Raw genomic sequence first — 20,761 nt, 5'->3', positions numbered from 1 at the left:
ATCTATCTATCTATCTATCTATCTATCTATCTATCTATCTATCTATCTATCTATCTATCTATCTATCTATCTATCTATCTATCTATCTATCTATCTATCTATCTATCTATCTATCTATCTATCTATAAAATTTCTTTCCTTTTTTTTTTTTTAAAGAAGTTCTTAATCTGACATATGTCTCTTGCTAGCACAACACACAGTCACTTACAGGTCACTCAAAAATTGGCAGATTGGATTAATATTTTATTATGATGCAAGAGTAGAACTGTTGGCCAACAACTTGCTGACATTTAATTTAGGGTGCTAAAGTAAAGTCCTTCCTTTAACAGTCTAATAATCCTAAACTTGATATTTTTTTAGTCTGTATGAATACATTTGACGAGCTCTTTATACATTATTATATTTTGTTAGCGATTACATTTCAGACAGGGCAGGACACTGGAGACTCAACTTGGTCCATGCTAATGAATTTATGATTTGTTTATCCATACAAAGTTATATCTACATTGCACGACCATTTACAAAATGTTTTCCCCCCTCAGAAGGCTCTTTGGTTTGTTTTTGACCCTTGAGCTTGACTTGTAATGGGACTATTTATGAAGCCTTCTTTCATTCTGCTTTTAGTTTTGTGATATGTTGAAATTAAAGACTACCCTGCGCTCTTTAATTGCAGCAAGCCTGCCAGAGACCCGCTGTTTTCCCATGCTGATATTAAAATCAGCCCTTTAAGATCAGCGTTGGCTTGTTGACAGAAGGCTAGCTAAGATTTTACCCGTGCTGAGGTGGCGGGGGGGAGTGGTGTAGGGGGAGGCTGCTAGCTTTACAGACTTTTCCTCCTCTTTCATCACAACTCTTGCATTGGCCTCTAGATGCTTTTGGTCAGTCCATTTGTTAGAGGAAGGAAATAGAACAGTCCTACCAAAGTACACACTCCATGCCTTGTTGAATTCCAGTGCACCTCATTTGGTAGGAAAATGTCTTTGTGGCAAAGGATGAAAGTGTCTACTTTGTTTTTTGCTTTCTTATTTCCACGGTAATAATCGGAGTTCTTTCTAATTCCGAATCATTAGAAATCATTAGATTGTATATTCACAGTTTTTTCCTAAGCAACAAGGTATAATTCAGCTACACGAAATCTCCCAAGTGGCATTTTAATGTGACATTTATGTCTAGATTTGTGTTCCGGTCTTTTGGCAGATCCCAACAATGCACAATGGTGACTTTCAATAAGAGCTGGACGTGGATAAAAGCTAGCTTCAGTAATAAGAAGCAGCAGATAGCCAACACATAAGGAGAATGGTTCTCTGCAAAATAAAATGAATTGTTCTACTGGGGAAACTGATTGCAATCTGTATGCTGCAAACAGTGTTACACTGTAATGGGCCGTAAAAAGAGTAATTGTTTCAACCGGGAGTCTGGGTGGGCGGATTTGGAAAGTCCTGAAAATAGGTGTCAATTTTAATAAGTCAAGGTCTTTCCCAGAATAAAAGAGGAAGTTCTGCTTTCTCAAAAGACACAAACCACAAATCTTTAATTTATTTTCCACTGTGTATCTAATGGTTTCTATATTTTAGGCACCGTTTAACCACAGAGGCTTTAGCCAGACATTAACAGTGAACTATAATCTGTAATGTATTAATTCCCCTCTGGGTTTTTTTTTTTTTTTTTTTCAGTGTTACCTTTGCAATTGTAAATCATGTAAAACTTGGCCTAGAAAATGATTTGTCTCCAGATTCAGCTGTTTTTGAATTTGTAAGAGAACTTGTCTTGCCTAAATTGTTATATAGGACCGTTTGTTTTTCCTACTTTGTTTTTATATCATGACTGGATTTCATGATCTGTAATAATGATAGGAAAGTTTTTGTTTCATTTCTCTAACAAAAAAGAAAAGTACTTTACAGTGTTAGTGGTCTCCGAGCAGCACATTTACACTCACACGCTATGCCACGGAGACTCAGCCTTCCTGCAGATGATTACTGTCACGACACAGCTAAGTAAATTACAGCCTTGCGAAAGCTAATATCGTCCTCAGTCCTGACATGATTGGAAGTTTCACCCCTTTAGTTAAAAACAGAGAAATGAGATAAATATGGGATCTGTAAACACAAAGCTACATGCCTAAAATATGCCTACCGGCTTCTTCTTTTGCTTGTTTTTTTTTTTAAACCCACTCTCCAATTTCTCTAAACTCCCCAAATTAAAACCAGCCAGACAAAAGCCCTTTCCTTAAGCTTTGAAGTATATTTTTTAACAGAGTCAGTGCAGAGAGACTTTTGTGTTAACACATTACGCCAATTGGCGTTTCTGTTCTCGGCACATGCTTCATGTCGTGCATGTTGGTATTTTAACTTCAATTGATTTGCATAACTCTCACTGCGAGCCCTGGCTTCGTTTAGTGGTCAGTCAGGGTGAGCGCGTAGGCTGACAGGAAAGACGTGCTTTCCTTTTTATTTCCTTGAAAAGCACATCATTTGATTACAGTGTATCTGTTGTAATGCAATCAACACACATCCTGTTGTGGTAGTTGCTTTTTATCATTATGTGTAGTGGGTGGCTCTGGCTGACTGACAAGATGCCTCACATGCACACGGCGTATGAATGTCTCTCTTTGTGCGGGTCAGCGGTTCATGTTCTCCCGTCTGTCCCTCTGGCTGCAGGTCCCCTGAACACTGACAGCTTTGCAGAGAAGCGGCCCCTCCTCGGTGTTTGCAAGAGCACAGGCTCCTCGGGGTGAGTGTTAAACAATGACATCACTTCCTCTCTCCCTTCACATGATGCCGATGCGTTTCATCGCGGACCTGTTCTATTCACATGCTCACACATGACGTAGCTATGAATCGCCGACCCTTTATGAATGAACTGAAAATAAATGGAATAAAATGAATTGAAATCAAACTTGATAGCCACATAGTCATTCATATGTAATTCTTAATTCTTCTTAGTTCATGGCCTGATATGTGTCTGCTGGATAGCTTATGAAACCTGAGAGGAGGCACAAAGTTAACTGCATGTGTTAATGGAATGTTCCGTTGTTGTCCGGTTTATGGCATTTTTCCCCTTTTAACATGCAGAACGAGCCCAAATGATAGTCTTCCTTTTATGTGACATTTCGACATTAAGAGGCCCAAATCTCAAGTGCGTTCGAAGACCTGTAATTTTCTGTACATAACAAGCTGCATCAAAGGTCTCTTCACCCCACCAATAGCCCAATAGAACCATTTGTAGAGACACAAAACAACTTTAGTGACTGATTGACCGAAGGCCAGCTTACTGCTGCATCCAGAGGTAATATCAGTCACCTTTGTCACACAGTCATCTCCATTGTGACACATCATAACTCCATATTTATTCCTCTGGAAACAGACTCTCAGCCTGCTTTGATGGGGACCACCACAGTGTTTCCATTACCTCAGTGCTGTACAAGCATACTCTCACACACTCTTTGTTTTGTTCTGAGGGTTTGGGTTTGACCCCCACTGATGCTTCGGCTAACGATGAAAACCTGCCTCCTCTTGAAGGCTGTAACTCGCACCCTGCAGCCGAGTCGCACGGCCACTGCTATGTTACACTGCAAGTGTTTGGTAAATAGTTCTTCTTCCAAACAAATGTTCCTATTCTCCGTAATTATTGTTGTGTATTATTTCCTTAAAGAATTCCTGATCTCAGCCGCCTTACTTCAAAGGAAATAGTTTATAAACCAAAGTCTTCACAATTTTTAGTATATCATCATCTTGAAATAACAGCTTTTGTCAACCACGAGAGTGCATTCTGTCTTGACACTTAAATGGAAAGCACATTGGAGAGCTGGCTGAAATAGCGTTGCTGGTTTAGAAGTTGGTTCAGACAGCTTTAGGCTTAGATTACAAGATTTGCAAATTAAAGGAAAACCAGAAAAGGGAAAAAGCATATGCGCTGAATCCTTCGCGGCCGAATTCCAGCCCGGCACACTCAACATAACTTTATCAATGGAAAGGATTATGCCTTAAGCCCAAACATTGCATGGCTCTAGTGATTTTCCTGACAGCAAAATACATACGCTACACTTCATGCTGCGTACTCATGCCAACAGAGGCTGCAAATTAGCATGGAATGCTTGTGCTAGTCAGTTTCTAGTAGACCCATGCATGAATCTGGAAGGGATTTGTGCCTTCAGTATCATTTTATATATATATATATATATATATATATATGTGTGTGTGTGTGTGTGTGTGTGTGTGTGTGTGTGTGTGTGTGTGTGTGTGTGTGTGTGTATGTATCTATGTATGTATATATACATATGTGTGTGTGTGTAAATATGTATGTTTTTACACGTGTTTGCATAATAAAGAGACTACTCTCATGCCATACAAACATATAAAATGAGGCTTTCTTTTTTTATTCTTGGGTGTTGCTATTTTTTTGGGAGGGTAAAAGTTCAGTGTTTAGAAAGCCTGCTTTTGTTCTTTGACGTAGAGAAATTAAGTTGTTGGGCAGGCAGAAAACAGTACCCTCCCAACAACTCCTTTCCCCTCGACTCACCACATCTCTTCAGAGAGGATGTGGGCATGGTTTTCCACTAATGCAGTCCTCCGTCATTGCGGATATTAAAGCTGGGTCTGTTTCAGAGTTTGGGGCATGTAGAGGCTCAGTTCTGGTCCTCTCCTCTCCTCTCTAGCCTAAGGTCCTGACTTTTTAGGCTCCTCTCCAGCTCTGGGACACAGGCAGGCCTCCAGTATTATTTCACTCACTATCTGCCTTCTGAGAGCAGCACGGAGCCAGATGCTCAGCTCAACGACTCCATCTATTCAAATATCCCACAGCACGTGGAGAGCGACACAAAGCACAATGTTATCACAGGGATCAGAAGATGACTCTAATAGTCCTTTCCCAGTGTGACATGCATTGGATAAAGACAATTAGACTGTAAAATCCTGCTAGCACCTAATGTTTGGCTGTTAATTACACTGTAGAGTAGGGATAGAGAAAATCTATTTTGAGTGAAAACCCCATTTAAATGTTAAGCTGCACTCTGCATTCTAAACCTTTGGCGTGAGATATCATTTTAAAGTGTATTAAATGATAAATCTCTTGAGTGTTTTAGAGACAGGAGATTACGAGGATTGTGGAAGTGATGCTTTTAAATTACTCGAGCCAAAATGACACTCTCACACCCAGAACCGTGACCCAAATCCCAAGGCTAGTGACACTCTTTAATTATTTTCATATTAGGTTCACTTTGTCTTTAATTGCCAGAGCGGTGAGTATCAGGGATGGAGTGTGTCGAGGCCTTTCACAGTCTCAAAGTGACATATTACACTGTATTGCAATAAATAATGCTGTTATACATCCATTAGTCCTTTATTTTTATATATATATTTTTACAGCTTGTACATTTATTGAACGGCTTAGCAGTTTGTAAATCCAGTTGTAGTTACAGATAACCAAGATCTAGCCTCATCATTTCTGCCCATGTTGGCTTTGTTCTGGTTCACTTGCGGGTTAGGAGTGGTGCAGGAGAGACAGGGTTGCAGTATAGGCCACTTCTAAATGTTCTATTAATACCGGATAACTACAATGGTTTCTTATATTTTGAAACCAGTTCTGACTCAGCAAATCTTTGCTATTAAGAAGTCAGTGAGAAACTTTTGTAAGCCTTGAGAGTGATTTCCAGGGAGAGATGAATGTTTGGCAGAGGTATTCATTGCATATGCAAGATGTTAGACTAATAGTAATGATTTCAGGAAAAGAGCTTAATGTTAATATACAGCTGAACTGCCAATACAGTATTTTTGGAGGAGACTCTTAACCTACCTCACTGTAATCCACACACTGTATTCCACACACCGTTCCTCACGCACACTAAACTACACAGTTATCTAAAGTTTCTCACACACTGTAATCTAGACAATGTAACCCACACACTGTAACCCATATAATGTAATCTACTGTTTTCCCACACACTGTAATCCATGTTTTCTAACACACTGTAACCCACACACTGTTACTCCCACACACAGTTCCTCACACACATTGGTCTACACACTGTCACTGCATACACTGTAATCTACACAATGTAATCCACACACTGTAACCCACCCAACGTAATCTACAGTTTCCCACACACTGTAATCAACGTTTTCTCACACACTGTAATCCACACAGTATTCCACACACTGTAACCCACACACTGTTACTCCCACACATTGTATTCCACAAACAGTTCCTCATACACACTAATCTACACACTGCTACTGCACACACTGTAACCCACACACTGTTACTCCCACACACTGTATTCCACACAAAGTTCCTCATACACACTAATCTACACACTGTTACTGCATACACTGTAATTTACACATTGTTGCTCTCATTGTTACCCAAACACACACTCTACACACAGTTCTTTGCACACAGTAATCTGAACACTGGCAGCCAAAACATAGTAATCGACACACAGTATTATCAACACTCAGTTCCCCACACACTGTTATGTTACCCCTAAGCATTTACCATTGCAGTTCCACATTATTTCCTAGTTTCCTCCCACAGACTGTTCCCTATATACTGTTACACACAGTTCATGTTAATGATTCAGTTTGGAAAGAGTGACGTGGTACTTCTATACCTCACTTTAACCTCACTCTCACTCTTCCCTTTGTTCTCTTTATGTTCTTGTTTCTACTGAGTCCACTTTTGGCAATTTGTGGTTTTAAAGTAATTTGAGATATGGGTCACTTTTATGCTTCATTGATAGATACGTCATCTTTTTGTTTTTGTTTTTTTTAAATAGCCCTATAGATAAGCACATTTCTTCTCCATGAAAAATTCTTCACCGCAAAAAAATTGGAATGTACTGACCAGGTGCACAGGACCTACAGATCAGCATCTTATATTGGACGGCGTATAATTCACCGTCTCGAAGTCTAGGAAAGTGCAAGCGTTTGAAGTGTGCCTTTCTTCTTCATTCCACTTGTTTGAATCGGTTTTTCCTTCAGACCCTTGTTTCTTATCTTCCTATTAATAGCTTACATAGTATGGATGATCTCAATGCAGATCTGATCATTCTTAATCTTTTTTGAGATCCTCCCTGTGTTATTCTTAGATTATCACATGAGATGTGGAGGTGTTAAATCAGGATTAACTTTGTTGTACTATATTTAATGCCTTTTATGTGATTTATCTGTCTGACCTCTAAGGTGAAGATGAAATGAGAGCTCTTTTTTCCATTAATTACCTTCTGCTTCTCAGGATAATCATGGGCTTCTTGCACTTATGAAGAAGTTCTTCTTTCTTACAATGCTGTACTCTGATGTGAGAATGAGGTGGTATATTGTATGTTTTTTTTAACTAATTGCTTCCAACCTAGAAGTAATTGGTGCTTAGTGACAGTGTGCATGTAAATGCATGGTAGACCCCAGTGAAAGTCGTGGAATTGAATTTTCGGGTAGAGATAGAATTGTGGTTGAACTTTTTACCCTAATTACTTTCCCGCTAATGCCTACGGCATGCCAGAATCAAAGGTCCCCCTCAGGCCTTGCGATTCCTGTGATGTGGTGGGCGATTGTTTTGTAGTGAAGCACAGTCCTTTTTCTTTTTTCTTTTTTTATTTTTTATAAATGTCTCAGTTTTTACCCACATGACACATTGAAACAATGAAACAATGCTGAAAGTGTTCTGTAGCTTTACTTGAAATTACATTTGAACTAGTGTGCCGTCGACCTGATGGACCAATCAGGAGAGGATGTTCCCAATATTTAAAATCACCATTTTTAAGGAGCATGATATCAAACTGAATTAATGTACTTATTCTTTTCAGTAGCAGGATATATTAAGTTTTGGTGTACAGCCCTGGATTGTTTTGCATTTTCACACCAGGGTCAATTTGTTCTCCATTTGGAATCTAGGCTACAGTTTAGGAATTCCTCTGGCAGCTAAATTTATTTGCAGGAACACCTCTTAATTTTCCGGCCTCTATGTTTTATGGACCATTTCTCTCAGGTTAATAAAGTTCTGGATTATAAGCTGAGTCTGAAGCATGACCGGGTCGGGCTCTGTGTGCACATCCAGTGTAAATCAGAATAACATATGAGGAGTTTATGACCCAGTGTTGAAATGGTCAGCATCTTCCATAATGACTGTTGTCAACTAATGTGTTGCTAAAATTAAGGCGTAACCACAGCTATAAAATCGTACTGTACAGCAGTGATATTTCCCATCTGGTACTGTCACAGTGCCGGACAAGAAAAGTCCAGAATATGTTTTATGAGCTTCCTTAATGTGAAGTGAAATGGATTTTGCAGGACTGCTCTGTGGTCATTTGGTAGGATTATACTGTATGATTAACAAAGTGATTGAAATGGTGTAAAGGCTACATGCTTTGGACAAAAAAAAAGCATATTGTAATTGTTTTGTTATACAGTATGATTTGCTTTGCTATGTATTTCAGTATAAATTGCTGAGCCCATGATGTGGCATGTGTTAATTTTATTAATAAATAATTTGTACTATGCTATGTTTTCTGTGGCAACAAATTATATAATATATATATATATATATATATATATATATATATATATATATATATATATATATATATATATATATATATTTGTTTTTGAAGATAGATATATAGTAATTTTTTATTAGCTTGCTTAGTTTGCTAGTTCTTAATTGAAGCATTTTCTTACATTCAGCTGGTGTCTTATTTTGCAGATTGTTTTAAAAAAATGTGTAGAAAGCAAAAATTGTTCCATGTATAGAAAAAGGGCAGCCCCCCCCCAGATGTGTGCCTTTTTCATAAAAAAAATCTACCTGACATTGATAGAATGGGATCAGAAAAATCGTAGACAAAGGGCATTATATTGGTGCTCAATATCACCTACATGTGTGCAGAACTGAAGCTCCAATATAATTTTATAAGGGTAATTGAAATTTACGGTCACTCTTCAATCGAGCTCTAGATTTTCAGTGAGGGGAAATTGTATTATAGATGACAGTGCATTGCTTCCATTAGAAGCAAGCCATTAGTTCTCATCTGAAAAGGTAATTGAAGTGACCAATATGATGATTTCTTTTTTTCATGGCTATCACTGTCTCATTAATCAATCTGGAAGCATATCATTTGTGTCAAATTGGCTCCAAAAAGCTTTAAATTGGATTGATCTGGTCCAGATAATGTTGAAATCAATGAATAGTGGCTATAAGACAAGTTTGAGAAGTTAAATGCCACTGTTAATCTCAGGATTTGAATGCAGAGTGTTTTGTGCGGTAATAATAATGGCTCCTTGTCTCATTTCTATCCTAGCGAATAAACGTTGCATGCCTAAAAAATGAGCATCAAAACAACGCGAAAATACAGAGCGGTAACCTTTCCAGACGCCGTCTTACATGTAACACGTTCTGAAGCTGTTGCTGAAACGCGTTCATTCGCCTCGCTATTATTATGTGCTCGTTTAGTTGCTATAAAGAGAGTGAAGCAGAGTACACTGACACGCACTCGCACAAACACATGCGGCTTGGTTTCTTTTCTCTTATTGGCCAGGCAGTGCAGTGAGAGTGCCAGGGCTTTAGCAGATTGTTCCGGCTGTGGCCTGTGAATCCATCTGTGCTGGAGCTGGCTGCCGGGCATGGCAGTGTGCGGCCTCGTTCGTGTCTGTGGTTGCTGCCACATCTCCCCGAATTGTGGCGTTTACACGCATGCTATAATCCGCTCCTGGCCGAGCTTGTAGTGCAAGTGTAGAAAGCAGCATATATTGAGTTCAGCATGAAATCAGGGCTGCTGTAGCCTTGCCATTTTTTTCCTTAAAAAGCACTGGATGCAGTGCCAAACCACAGCAGACTGTTCAAGAAATACAACAAAAGTCTAAGAGGTACCTTCAGTGTCTCAGGCTGTAGGGTGACCCAAGGTCTGCCATTCACTGTGTTATTGTGTGACGGCCAACACACATTGCAAACCGGAACATTATTCACCCGCAGTCTCACAATGATGCGGACCAGCGGCTCAAACACGTCTATTTTGAGCAGAGAGAAAATTGTGCTGTTTGTGTCTCATCACAGCTTCACTCATAACTTTTCTGTTGGTTGGAAGATTTAAGGAATTGTAGCTTTTCCTTCACAGAGCGATGAAGTTTAGTATTCTCAATAGCCTCATCGTTCTTCATTTAGTGTATTCTGCTTTCATATTTCACAGTTTTGTGGCTGCTCTTTGAGACACCACTATGTGCAGATTTTGAAGCACGCCGATGTTGCAGCCGCACCGTGTCATCTACTCGTCACATCTTTATGCTGACAAGGTCTTTTGGGGGAGATTTGTTTCCAGCTTGGTCTTCAGCCAGTTTCCACGGTTCACCATGCTCTCCCATATCATTCAACAGATACATACCCAACCGGGTTGTTTACAAAGTTCAAGATAAGCAACAAACATCACTGCATAGTGTCAAAATTCCTTTTAATGCCTTACCGTTAACGATGGCTATAAATAAGGCGAGCTATGCTTTGCCTTGTACTGGCGTTTCATTTACCATGAACTCTAAAGGGCTGAGACATTGCCTTTATTCTGTTCATGGGAAATTTAAACATATCTACCAGTTACATTTTTATTTTATGTCAAAACAAGCTATGTCAAACCAAAGAAGAAATGAACAATTCATGAAAGTCTGTGAAAACTAATCCCTCTGGTCAGACGAGATGCCTTCAGCTGAATACTGTAACTTGTGATTGGCTGCGAAAAGCCACAACAGAGCATCAGCTACAGAAACCACAGTGGGTCATATTTTGCAAACAAAAGGCACGGAATTATGGCCATTTTTATTATTTTTTTTATCTCTGCTGCTTTTTTATCTCTGCTGCTTTTTTTTTTAAGTACTTGCTTAGGAACTGGATTTTTGCTTTGCTGGATCAGACCCATGAACTAGGCCTGGGCCATTTTCATTCTATCCCAACCTTGCAGACTGCCGTCCTATTAGCATTGTTAGTCTTCTTTAGGGACCTGGGCTATGATGAGACTCCACCCATGGATTTGACATGTAATCGCCGAATCGCATGTCTGTGTTGAATCTTATCTATGATTCATAATCAAATCACTCATTAGCAAGCAGGCAGACATGCGGTTCAATTAAGTGACAGACATATCAAAATCATTAGCGGTTGCATTTCGGGGCCTATTATTTTGCCTGTGAATCACTGGTTATTGATTTTCTTTATTTACAGAGACAATCAGATCAGTCAAGCAGCATCCTCAGTTCTCCGCTCTACATTCCATCGTGACCTTTTCTCGCTTGGCTCGATTCGTGCACTCCGATGCAGTTCCGTTTTAAGGCTAAGACAATTTTTGCAGAGCAGAATTATCGTGACAAAGAGTACATTTCACTTTATCAGAAACATCCCACCGAGCTGACTGCTTGATACAGCAGACCACGCAGTGCCAGCGAAGTTTGTGGACTTTTAATGAGGATTAATGTCGGAGGTCGTCTCTGCCAGCAGCCACTTTTTCTTCCCCAAGACTTGTGCTGATGTGTTTCTTGACAAAGCATTTAATGTCAGATTTTGGGAAGGAAATGGCTGCAACACTTTTGGGAAGAATGGTGATGCAATTAAGTGGAAAAAACGCTTTCAATGCTTTTCAGATGCATTCCAATGAAGACTGATGTATTTGTGATTTGTGCTTTGTTTATAATTACTGCCATGTGTGTATGTTTCCTACAGGACCAGCCCACCATACTGCTGTGTGGATCTGTATTCTCTAAGGACAGGAGAGATGGTCAAGTCAATTCAGTTTAAAACGCCCATTTATGATCTACACTGCAACAAAAGGTATCCTGTAGTACAATTAATGACTCCTTTTTTTTTTTTTTTTTTTTTCTTCTTCATTGCGTCTGTGTTCCTTCAAGAATAGTTTGCAATGTACAACTCAGGATCTGTATTAGTTATCTCTGTATTGTTAATGAATGTAGTCTGTTATGTGTCATTGCAGGATTCTTGTCATCAGTCTTCAAGAAAAGATAGCTGCCTTTGACAGCTGCACTTTTACAAAAAAATTCTTTGTCACAAGTAAGTAAGCATTGTTTTTAATGTAACAGTTTCACTTTTAATCCGACTCTTTCTCCACCTTAATCTCCAGTGAAGGAACTCCAGTTTTGATGAATCCCTCGCACATAATGACATCATTAAAAAGCACTCGCTTGTCTTTTGTTGTGCGAACCTGCACAGTCTCATCTCCAAGCGTGCAGTTGGAGCACTGGAGACGTTTTACCTTGTCACTCAGCACAGCTATACAATATAAAAAAGTGGTCCCAGGTTCTGTACTCGACAGGGCGGTAATCATTCTCCCTGGCCGTTACACGAAAACACTTGCATACCCTCTTAAGTCTGTCCTTTCCCAGCACCTACCACTCTTTGGCTTCTACAGTAAGGGCCATTGTGTCCTCTGAAGTCCATATCACAATCCGAAACCAGGCCTTCTATCCCCACTTAAGCAATCGTCTGTTGTAAATTGCCATTAGCGTAGTTTTAATGGCTCTCATTGTCTGTCTGCTTTCCCAGTCCACGTCTGTGCCACAGGAAATGACCGCGGTCAATAACCCCTTACATCGTTAATCTCTCTTCTAAAGCTTCTTCATCATAAAAAAAAAAAATCAAGACTAGACATGTTTGTTTTTGAAAGCGATTATGAGAAGTCATAAACCAGGACGATATTCTCAATCACACTGTCAGCCCTTTTCTCCATTTGAAACGGAAGCCCAGCTCCGTAGCACACTACCGCATAGTTCAGCACGCGTCCGTGTTTTGCTGGCGATAGATGTGAGGTCTGAGAACAATAATGGAAATAGTATGGTTCCTGCACACTGGGTATGTTAAACACATGCTATCTTGTAACACTGGCTCCCTCTGTCTTGAAGAAGCACACAAAAAAAGCTTTGCATCACTCTTTGCTTGTGGCTTACCTCAAGCCTTGTTTATCGCAGCTTTAGATCTGGGCTCCATGCACCAAATTATTGTCTCTATCCCTTTTTAAATCTTGAAGACTAAATTAGTGTCAGCACACTTCTCATTATAGAGGGAAGAAAACGTTCACATTAACGTTTGCGACGCATTTTAGTACTTATTAGCAAAACCGTCATGTCATATTATGTCACGTATTGTTTTCGACGGGATAAGATAAACAGGGTGCGTGTGTATATTTGCACATTGTACCATGCAGACGTTTTCGGCCAGGCTGCATGGTGCCAGTGTTTCCTATATGACTCTCAAGGGTCAAACTGTCTGGTGGATAATAAGCTTAGGAGCCATCTTAATGCCATAGACCTCAACTCCATTTTACACAAATTGCTCCCAGTATCCTTAAGTGCGAAGATCATACCTTATAAATACTGTGCAAACTAATACATTCCAGTCTATCACCTATTTCATAGCTGCAGCTGCATACAACATTGACTTCCTTAAATTAATTTGAGGAAAATAGTATATAAGCGCTTTTCCATCTTGGGTAAGATGCTGAAGTGAGACTGTTGAGAGTTGATCGTAATTTTGCGGTGCTGCTTAAATTGTGTAACGTGTATGTAATGTGTTACAGGCTGCTATCCTTGTCCTGGTCCCAACCTCAACCCCATAGCATTAGGAAGCCGGTGGTTGGCCTATGCTGAGAACAAGGTAGAAATCAATAAAATGTTTTATTTCTTTTTTTATTATTATTTTTCCTTCTTCTGTGCATTTAAATAGTTGCGAGAATAAGAGAAACCAGTACATATCAAGCCGAAGCACATCATTTAACTAATCATTTTACACCTAGTTTTATTGTTGCATAGTATTTATTAATTTTTTTATTTATTTTCTAACCCTAACCCTTTCTAAAGTTCATTCGTTGTTTGCTCGTATGGTTCAGGTCAAACATTTTGTTTCAGTAATGAACAATGCGTCTTGTGTAGCGTAATGACTTTTGGCCAACACTGAATGTGTTTTCTATTCTTAAATGTTAAATGGGACAGAAAGTCTGGAGGAGGTAAGCTGTAGAAGGGGTTAGCGGATCATAGATCTTCTAATGGCCCTCCCCACCCTTTCTGTATGAAGACGCCAGGCAGCCCTCTGTGGACTAATGATAAATGACACTTTGTGTGTGTGTGTGTGTGTGTGTGTGTGTGTGTGTGTGAGCAGCTGATCCGGTGTCATCAGTCACGTGGCGGGGCATGTGGTGATAACTCCCAGTCGTACACTGCCACCGTTATCAGTGCTGCAAAAGTGAGTAGATGTTCCAGACTCTTCAAGACACACACGTATATACAGCACACATGCACTGTGCGTGAAACATGTTTAAAAACATCAGACAGAAAACTAAAAAATCGATAACTAATTTTATAACTACTGTGACTTTAAGACTAACTTTAAACTGAACTATAATCCAGTGTATTCATGTAATAATAATAATAATAGAAAAAAACTCTGGGCCTTGACTAAACTTTAACTGTAATTTGTCAGTGTTTAGGTTCTAGATATAAAAGCTATTAAAAAAAGTTTCTAGTAAAATACTAGTAATATTTCATTAAAATTCTGTCAGCATTGCGTTATAAATATCACTTTTTGATCAATCTACTTTTCAGCATCTCGGCATGCCCAGTACTTCCGTTCATTCTTTTTTTTTGCTTTGAGTTATTACAGTATGACTATTTGGACCTCTATTGTGAATGAATGTGCTCATTATTTTATGTGGAGGCAAAATTTGGTTTAGTGATGAAATGTTACAAAGAATTTGTTTTCTACTTATAGTGACATTTTGTCTTTTGTTTGTGAAGTGAGTCATTATTCCCAGTGACTATTTTTCATTTTATTATTTTCTTTTTAAAGCCCTTTAAAAAAAAAAAAAAAAAAAAAAGATATAAGAGTGAAGTGATATGTTTTTTTGTTTTTGAAGACATTTGCCAGTGTAGAATATTCTGGGATTTAATCTGGGATCTGGGTTCACTATTACATGGATACTATTTTTGAGAGTATCTAAAAAAAAAACAACAACAACCCCATCTCATAACGTATTTTTGCAATAATATTTGTCTGTTAGAAGATAGTACAGTTAGTTTACTGTAGGCCTTATGCTAATTCCGATATAATCCTCCTCTGACACACTCCCCAGTGCATCTGGTTTTAGGCTTCTCTCCCCAGCACGTTAATTGATTTATTAAGCCCACATCTGTACTCCCAGGCCGGCCTGCTCCCCTCCCTAACGAGCTCAAACGGCTTACGTGAGAGAAGCACCATTAGCCCTAATGGTGGCATACATCAAAAGGAGCGCCCTAAAGGTTAACAGGGAGGAAAACACGGTTAAAAAAGGCCTGATGCGTAGACGGGGCCGTCTGCAGATGGAGCTGTGATTTATAACCGTCTTCTCCGCTCTGACACGCCGTCCCTGTGCTGAGTGGCTTTGAGTGCGGCTGTCGAGGGGCCAGGGGGCTATCTCCCATCAGTCCTGTAACTCAATCACAATGCCAGGAGGGGGGGGGGTGTGCCACTCTTTGGACAGAGGGAAGGGGGGCAGTGGGGACGTTGGGGAAAATTTAATTCTGACAGAGCGCAGACTGTGCAAATGAGCGGGATGGGACTCTGAGAGCAATGCTGTCGCGCCAGCCACAGGATAGTGTTTGAGGTGACTCCGGCAGTGGCTCCAATGTTTGGTGTCTGTGTAAAGCTGAGCAGTCGTGTACTTGTGGTAAATGGACAGCACGGCTTAAGTGGCGTCTCTTGCTAGTTTCTCACTTGATGTAGTGCTGTGTGTGTGTATTTGTGTGCCGCCTCGGCCCCTGAAGAGCTTAATCAAGCATTCAGGCCGAGCAACAACGTCAATACCTTGTGGCGCCTGTGTTTGTTGGGCCCTCTGGATAGTGCTCTGACAAGCCCACTAACAGACTGTGTGTAAATTGCCTTGGCCCATCAATTATTAAGAGAAACGTTTGCCGCCTAATTGATCAACGCTAATGTGTTTTCTAATCACTGCAGTTGGAGTTTTTAGTGCTAATCCAAACAGTCAGCATTGATCAAGGCGCGGGTCAGCGGGGGTAGGTGGTGGCAGATCCTATTCCTGACTCCTGCTAGCCCAGCAATTTCTTATCTGTCTGTTGCTCAGCTCGCTAAGCTAACACACCAGAAACAGTACATTCGCACGCAATGTGTCTGGATGATGCCAAACGAATAACATGTTTATCTTACAGGAATTTGCACAACCAGAAATACCTGGAAATATTATGGCTCAATAGAGGTAGAGATAGAGATCATCTGTGATTAGTAGCTCAAGTGACATTAAATTCTTATTCTTAATAAGATGTGATTATAAACCTGATTCTGATTCAGATGTATCAATAAACCTGATTCTGATTCTGATTATTCTTAATCTTAAATTTATAAATGGATTCAGCATACTGCATTGGAACGTGAACCAAATTAAATTTTTTAATTGAATGATCTATGCACAATTAGTACAGCATAGTTTCCTTGATGCTTCTTATTAGACATAAACTGCGAAAACGAAAGAGAGATGTTGATCCAAAATGTCTTGAAGTCCTAGAGAAAATATGTTTGTTTGAATTACAAAATCGAATTACTTCAATATTTAGTATTTACATTCATTTGTAAAATAAATTTAACCGGTTCCCTGGGGGTCTAGTGGTTAGGATGCGCCGCTCTCACCGCTGCGGCCCGGGTTTGATCCCCGGTCAGGGAACCAACCCCAGCCACTCTTAGTGCCGGTCCCAAGCCTGGATAAATGGGGAGGGTTGTGTTGGGAAGGACATCCAGCGTAAAAACATGTGCCACATCTAACATGCGGATCATGAATACGGATGATCCGCTGTGGCGACCCCTAAAGGGAGAATCTGAAAAAGTTTGTAATATAAATTAAACCACAATTTTACACCAGACCACTGAACAAACACACTGTACATTACACCGGTTTGTATAGAAATGTTTTACTAGGATTTTCTTTTATGGTTGCAAAAAAGCATTCCTTCAGTGATGCTTCATAATTGTTAATATTTGCTTAGATTTGCAATAGATTACAAGTGTAAAGGAAATTATCTATAAATATGTATATGATGCACATTATTTATTAATTCATTCAGTCTTAAAGAACATGCATTATGTGCATTTACATTCATGGCATTTGGCAGATACCCTTATCCAGAGTGACTTACATTTATCTCATTCATACTACTGAGCAGCTATGGGGTTATTCCCACTCACGACCTTTGGAGTCCAATGACTTAACCACATCTCCCACCACCACCTTTTAACAGTTTCTTTGTTTTGGTACTGGTAAAATGTGTTAACACGATGAGAAGCTGAAGATGAGAAGCATTAATCTGTTAAATTCAGGATATGAATTTTAGTTCATCTGTATTTGTTGGGAATCTTCAGTGTGGAAAAATAAAGGTTAACCAAGTGTTATGCCTTCTTCCTTTTCTTTTCTCAGACACTAAAGACAGGGCTGACTATGGTGGGGAAAGTAGTCACCCAGCTTACAGGCACACTTCCCTCTGGAGCACCCGATGAAGAGGGCGCGGCCCACAGCAGCACTCGCCGTAGCCCTCACCAACCCGGCGTGGTTACTGTCATAGACACACACACTGTGGGAGAGGGACAGGTACACACATCATGAGGAAATTTTCTTTGATGAGCTTTTATTGTTTTTACTGTTCCTTAACAAAGGCAACAATAATGGCCAATAGGTATAAAAAATTTTTTTTCTAAGTTTGTTACACTTGTCTGACCTTGATGTAAAAACATCCTGAATCATTCTTCATCGTTTATTAATCCCATTCAGCGTTCTCCTTCAAGGAGCATTTTGCCTTGCACTGATTTGTCATCACCATGTTATAAAGAAACAGACACTGTAAGTTCAGAATTCGTGGTAGGATGACGGATGCCAGACATGTGACACACTACCACTTCCTGTACCTCTGCTGTCCTGGCATAAGAGCTGCTTTAGTGAGAGATGAGATCCAGGTGAGCAGGGGTGAAGGGAAGAATGGACACACTCTGTCTCCTCTTTTTCTGAAACCTGAGTGTGTTTGAGGATGAACATCGTTCCACCTGAGAAGAACATCATTTCTTTTTTTCCACTCTCGGTTGTGGACAAGCAGAAACTGCTCCCAGGTGTTCGTCTATCAAACAGGATCTTTTTAATGGAGTGTCAGCTTAACAGGGCAGTTTAAATGTTTGCAGTTCTTTCGTTCCAGGATTTTTACTCAGACAGAGGTTAAGTTGGAACAGATTTCTCTCATGCCCCTCCCCCTCCCTCTCTCCTCGTGTTGATTTTGACCCGTGTAAACAGCTCATCTGGTTTCCTGGGCTGTTAAAAATCTGAAGGTTAAACCAGAGTGTCCACAAAGGCTCGACCTCACACGCTACACCCATTCAGAGGTGTGATTTATTCTGCTTACGCACGCCTGTCGTTTCATAGGAGTCAACACTTTTACCTCTTCATCCGAACGCGGTGGAAAAACCGAAGCCATAAATAGTTGCCCTGACAAGATGATGTAGAAGAGAAATAACCTCACAAGAAGTAGGCCACTTTTTTCCATAATAAAGTCTTCTTCTGTCTTTATTTCCGTGGCTGGAACACATGTAACTACACATAACGAGTCACGTTCGTCCAATCCACCGATGTGAGATGTAAGGACTAGGACCAAATGGCTTGTGCTGTTCTAGGAAAGTATTCAACAGTCATGTGATGCGATACCATTACCACCTGAAACTTGATTTATTTTCAATAGCAGCAGGCCCCCAGTTGTCTTATATTAGATCATTTGTCAGCGATTACAATCATCTTTAATGTTGTGGAATGAGATTACCGATAAGACTTATTGTACGTCATACACTATACGATCAAAAGTATTGGTACACTGGACGTTTTCAGCCATATGTGTTTCTTCCCCAAACTGTTACAAGTTATAAAAGCAAAATTATGTACACTAATGATGTGTAGCAATACATTTTCCCTTCACATCAACTAGGAGACCCAAACCTGTCCCAGCATGACACTGCCCCTGTGCACAAAATCCAGCTACATGAAGATATGGTTTACTTGGGTTGCAGTAGAAGATGTTGAACTATAGAGCTCTGACCTCAACACTACTGAAAACCTTTGGGATTAGTTTAAACCCTGACTGTACCATAGGCCTCCTCACCCTACATCAGTATCTGACTTTATTAATGCCCTTGTGGCTGAATGAACACAAATCTCCACAAGCACACTCCAAAATGTAGTGGAACATCATCCTAGAAGGTCGGAGGATATGCAAATCATACTACATGTGGTATAAGATGTTTAGAAAGCACTTAAAAATCGTACAAACTTTAATCTATGTAGTGTTCCTCATCTCATGATCTTTTTTGTTGGAAAAGCGTTATAAGCGTCTGACACCGGCAATTCCTCCTGGGAATGTTGAAGAAACTGAAACCTTAAAGAAAGCTTTTTATTATTATTTTATTTAATGGTATTTTTTTCAGAATCTGAATCTGAATTTGACAATCATCTGCCATAAGTATGCCAAGTCACTGTACTATTGAAATAATGAAATGATTATAACTTAGATGCTGCATGAAAATATAAACCTGTGATATGACTATAAGGAATAACTTCAGATCTGCTGTTGTAAAACATGAATCCACACCTTCTCACCGGTCCACTGAAGAATTCAGCAGCTCTGTGGTATAACTGTGATAATTTCCTTCTTACTTACTAAGTGTCTCCCATCCTCCAGCGTTTGCTCTTTCTGCTGTCTTTCATTTCATTCTCTACAATGTGCTTTTTTTTTTTTTTTTAAAACATAAATGTTCAGTCGTACCTGAATCCCTGTAAAACATTATCTGGTTTCTGGTATGAGACCTGTTTTTTGTCACTGGGGCATTTTTTGTGAGTCTGAACTAAAACGTCTTGGTTTGAAAGCAAGGCTGTTTTGTGTTTGGACTGGGTTCTATTAAAATGAGCGGCATGCTCCTTAATGCAACACCCCGCTAGATTTATCACTCTTCTCTTTGGCCTCCTCATGTCTGGCCTTAGTTATAATCTCTTTCATGAGTCGACTTTCACAGAAGTCCACTGACTAGAGAATGGCCTCTTGTGGAGCACCACCTCTCTCTCATCCTCTCTCTCTCTCTCTCTCTCTCTCTCTCTCTCTCTCTCTCTCTCTCTCTCTCTCTCTCTCTCTCTCTCTCGCTCTCTCTCTCTCCTACTCTTTTTTTATCTTGCCCTTTTTCTGTCTGTCTGCTTTCACTTTCATTACTCCTCCTTCTCTTTCTCAATCTCAGAGGTCGCTATTTTTTTTCTTTCTCATAAAGGATGAGTTACAGATCCATAGTGCTGCTCTTTTAACTGAGAGCTATTAATCTCTTTTGGATATCTATTAGCAGAGAGACAGGCTAGAGTTTCCTCCTGCTGTGCGTGTGTGTTTTAACTCTTTCAACACTTCATTTATTCTTAAATTTTTTTAGGATTTGGCCCCTAGCTATCGTTTGTATTTGTGTTTGACTGCATGTACAGATGCATTGCATTTTGGTACTTCTTATTGCTCAATTCTGATCGGAAGAACGTGTCGATTAGACGCGTTATTCATATAAACTTCACAGTCAGATGTTTATATGAATGTGTTCATTTTATTGCAATATCAGTTTTATAGTAGCATCTTGGAAACCTGTATGGCAAACACTCAATATGAGTGAGATAAAAGCAATTTATTAGTGATATGGGAAAGCTTTTGTGAAATGTTTCTGTAGCTTATACTGTACGTGTCAACTGTTTAAA

At 39.7% G+C, this 20,761-nt stretch overlaps 1 protein-coding gene across 5 annotated transcripts in view; it reads left to right on the top strand.

Moving 5' to 3' along the window:
* bcas3 (BCAS3 microtubule associated cell migration factor) overlaps positions 1-20,761 on the top strand; it is a 207,224-nt gene that overhangs the window by 12,409 nt on the left and 174,054 nt on the right. For all 5 annotated transcript variants that reach the window (XM_046862521.1, XM_046862520.1, XM_046862524.1 and 2 more), the window contains exons 7-12: positions 2,658-2,730; positions 11,686-11,793; positions 11,954-12,030; positions 13,553-13,629; positions 14,131-14,214; positions 17,429-17,599. In XM_046862521.1, coding sequence (XP_046718477.1) covers positions 2,658-2,730; positions 11,686-11,793; positions 11,954-12,030; positions 13,553-13,629; positions 14,131-14,214; positions 17,429-17,599 — 590 coding nt within the window. The remainder of the gene's footprint in view (positions 1-2,657; positions 2,731-11,685; positions 11,794-11,953; positions 12,031-13,552; positions 13,630-14,130; positions 14,215-17,428; positions 17,600-20,761) is intronic.

The sequence above is a fragment of the Silurus meridionalis genome, chromosome 12 (genome assembly GCF_014805685.1).
Source record: "Silurus meridionalis isolate SWU-2019-XX chromosome 12, ASM1480568v1, whole genome shotgun sequence".
NCBI classification, from domain to species: domain Eukaryota; kingdom Metazoa; phylum Chordata; class Actinopteri; order Siluriformes; family Siluridae; genus Silurus; species Silurus meridionalis.
The sequence above is the reverse complement of the archived record's forward strand: the minus strand, read 5'-3'. Positions and strand labels throughout refer to the sequence as shown.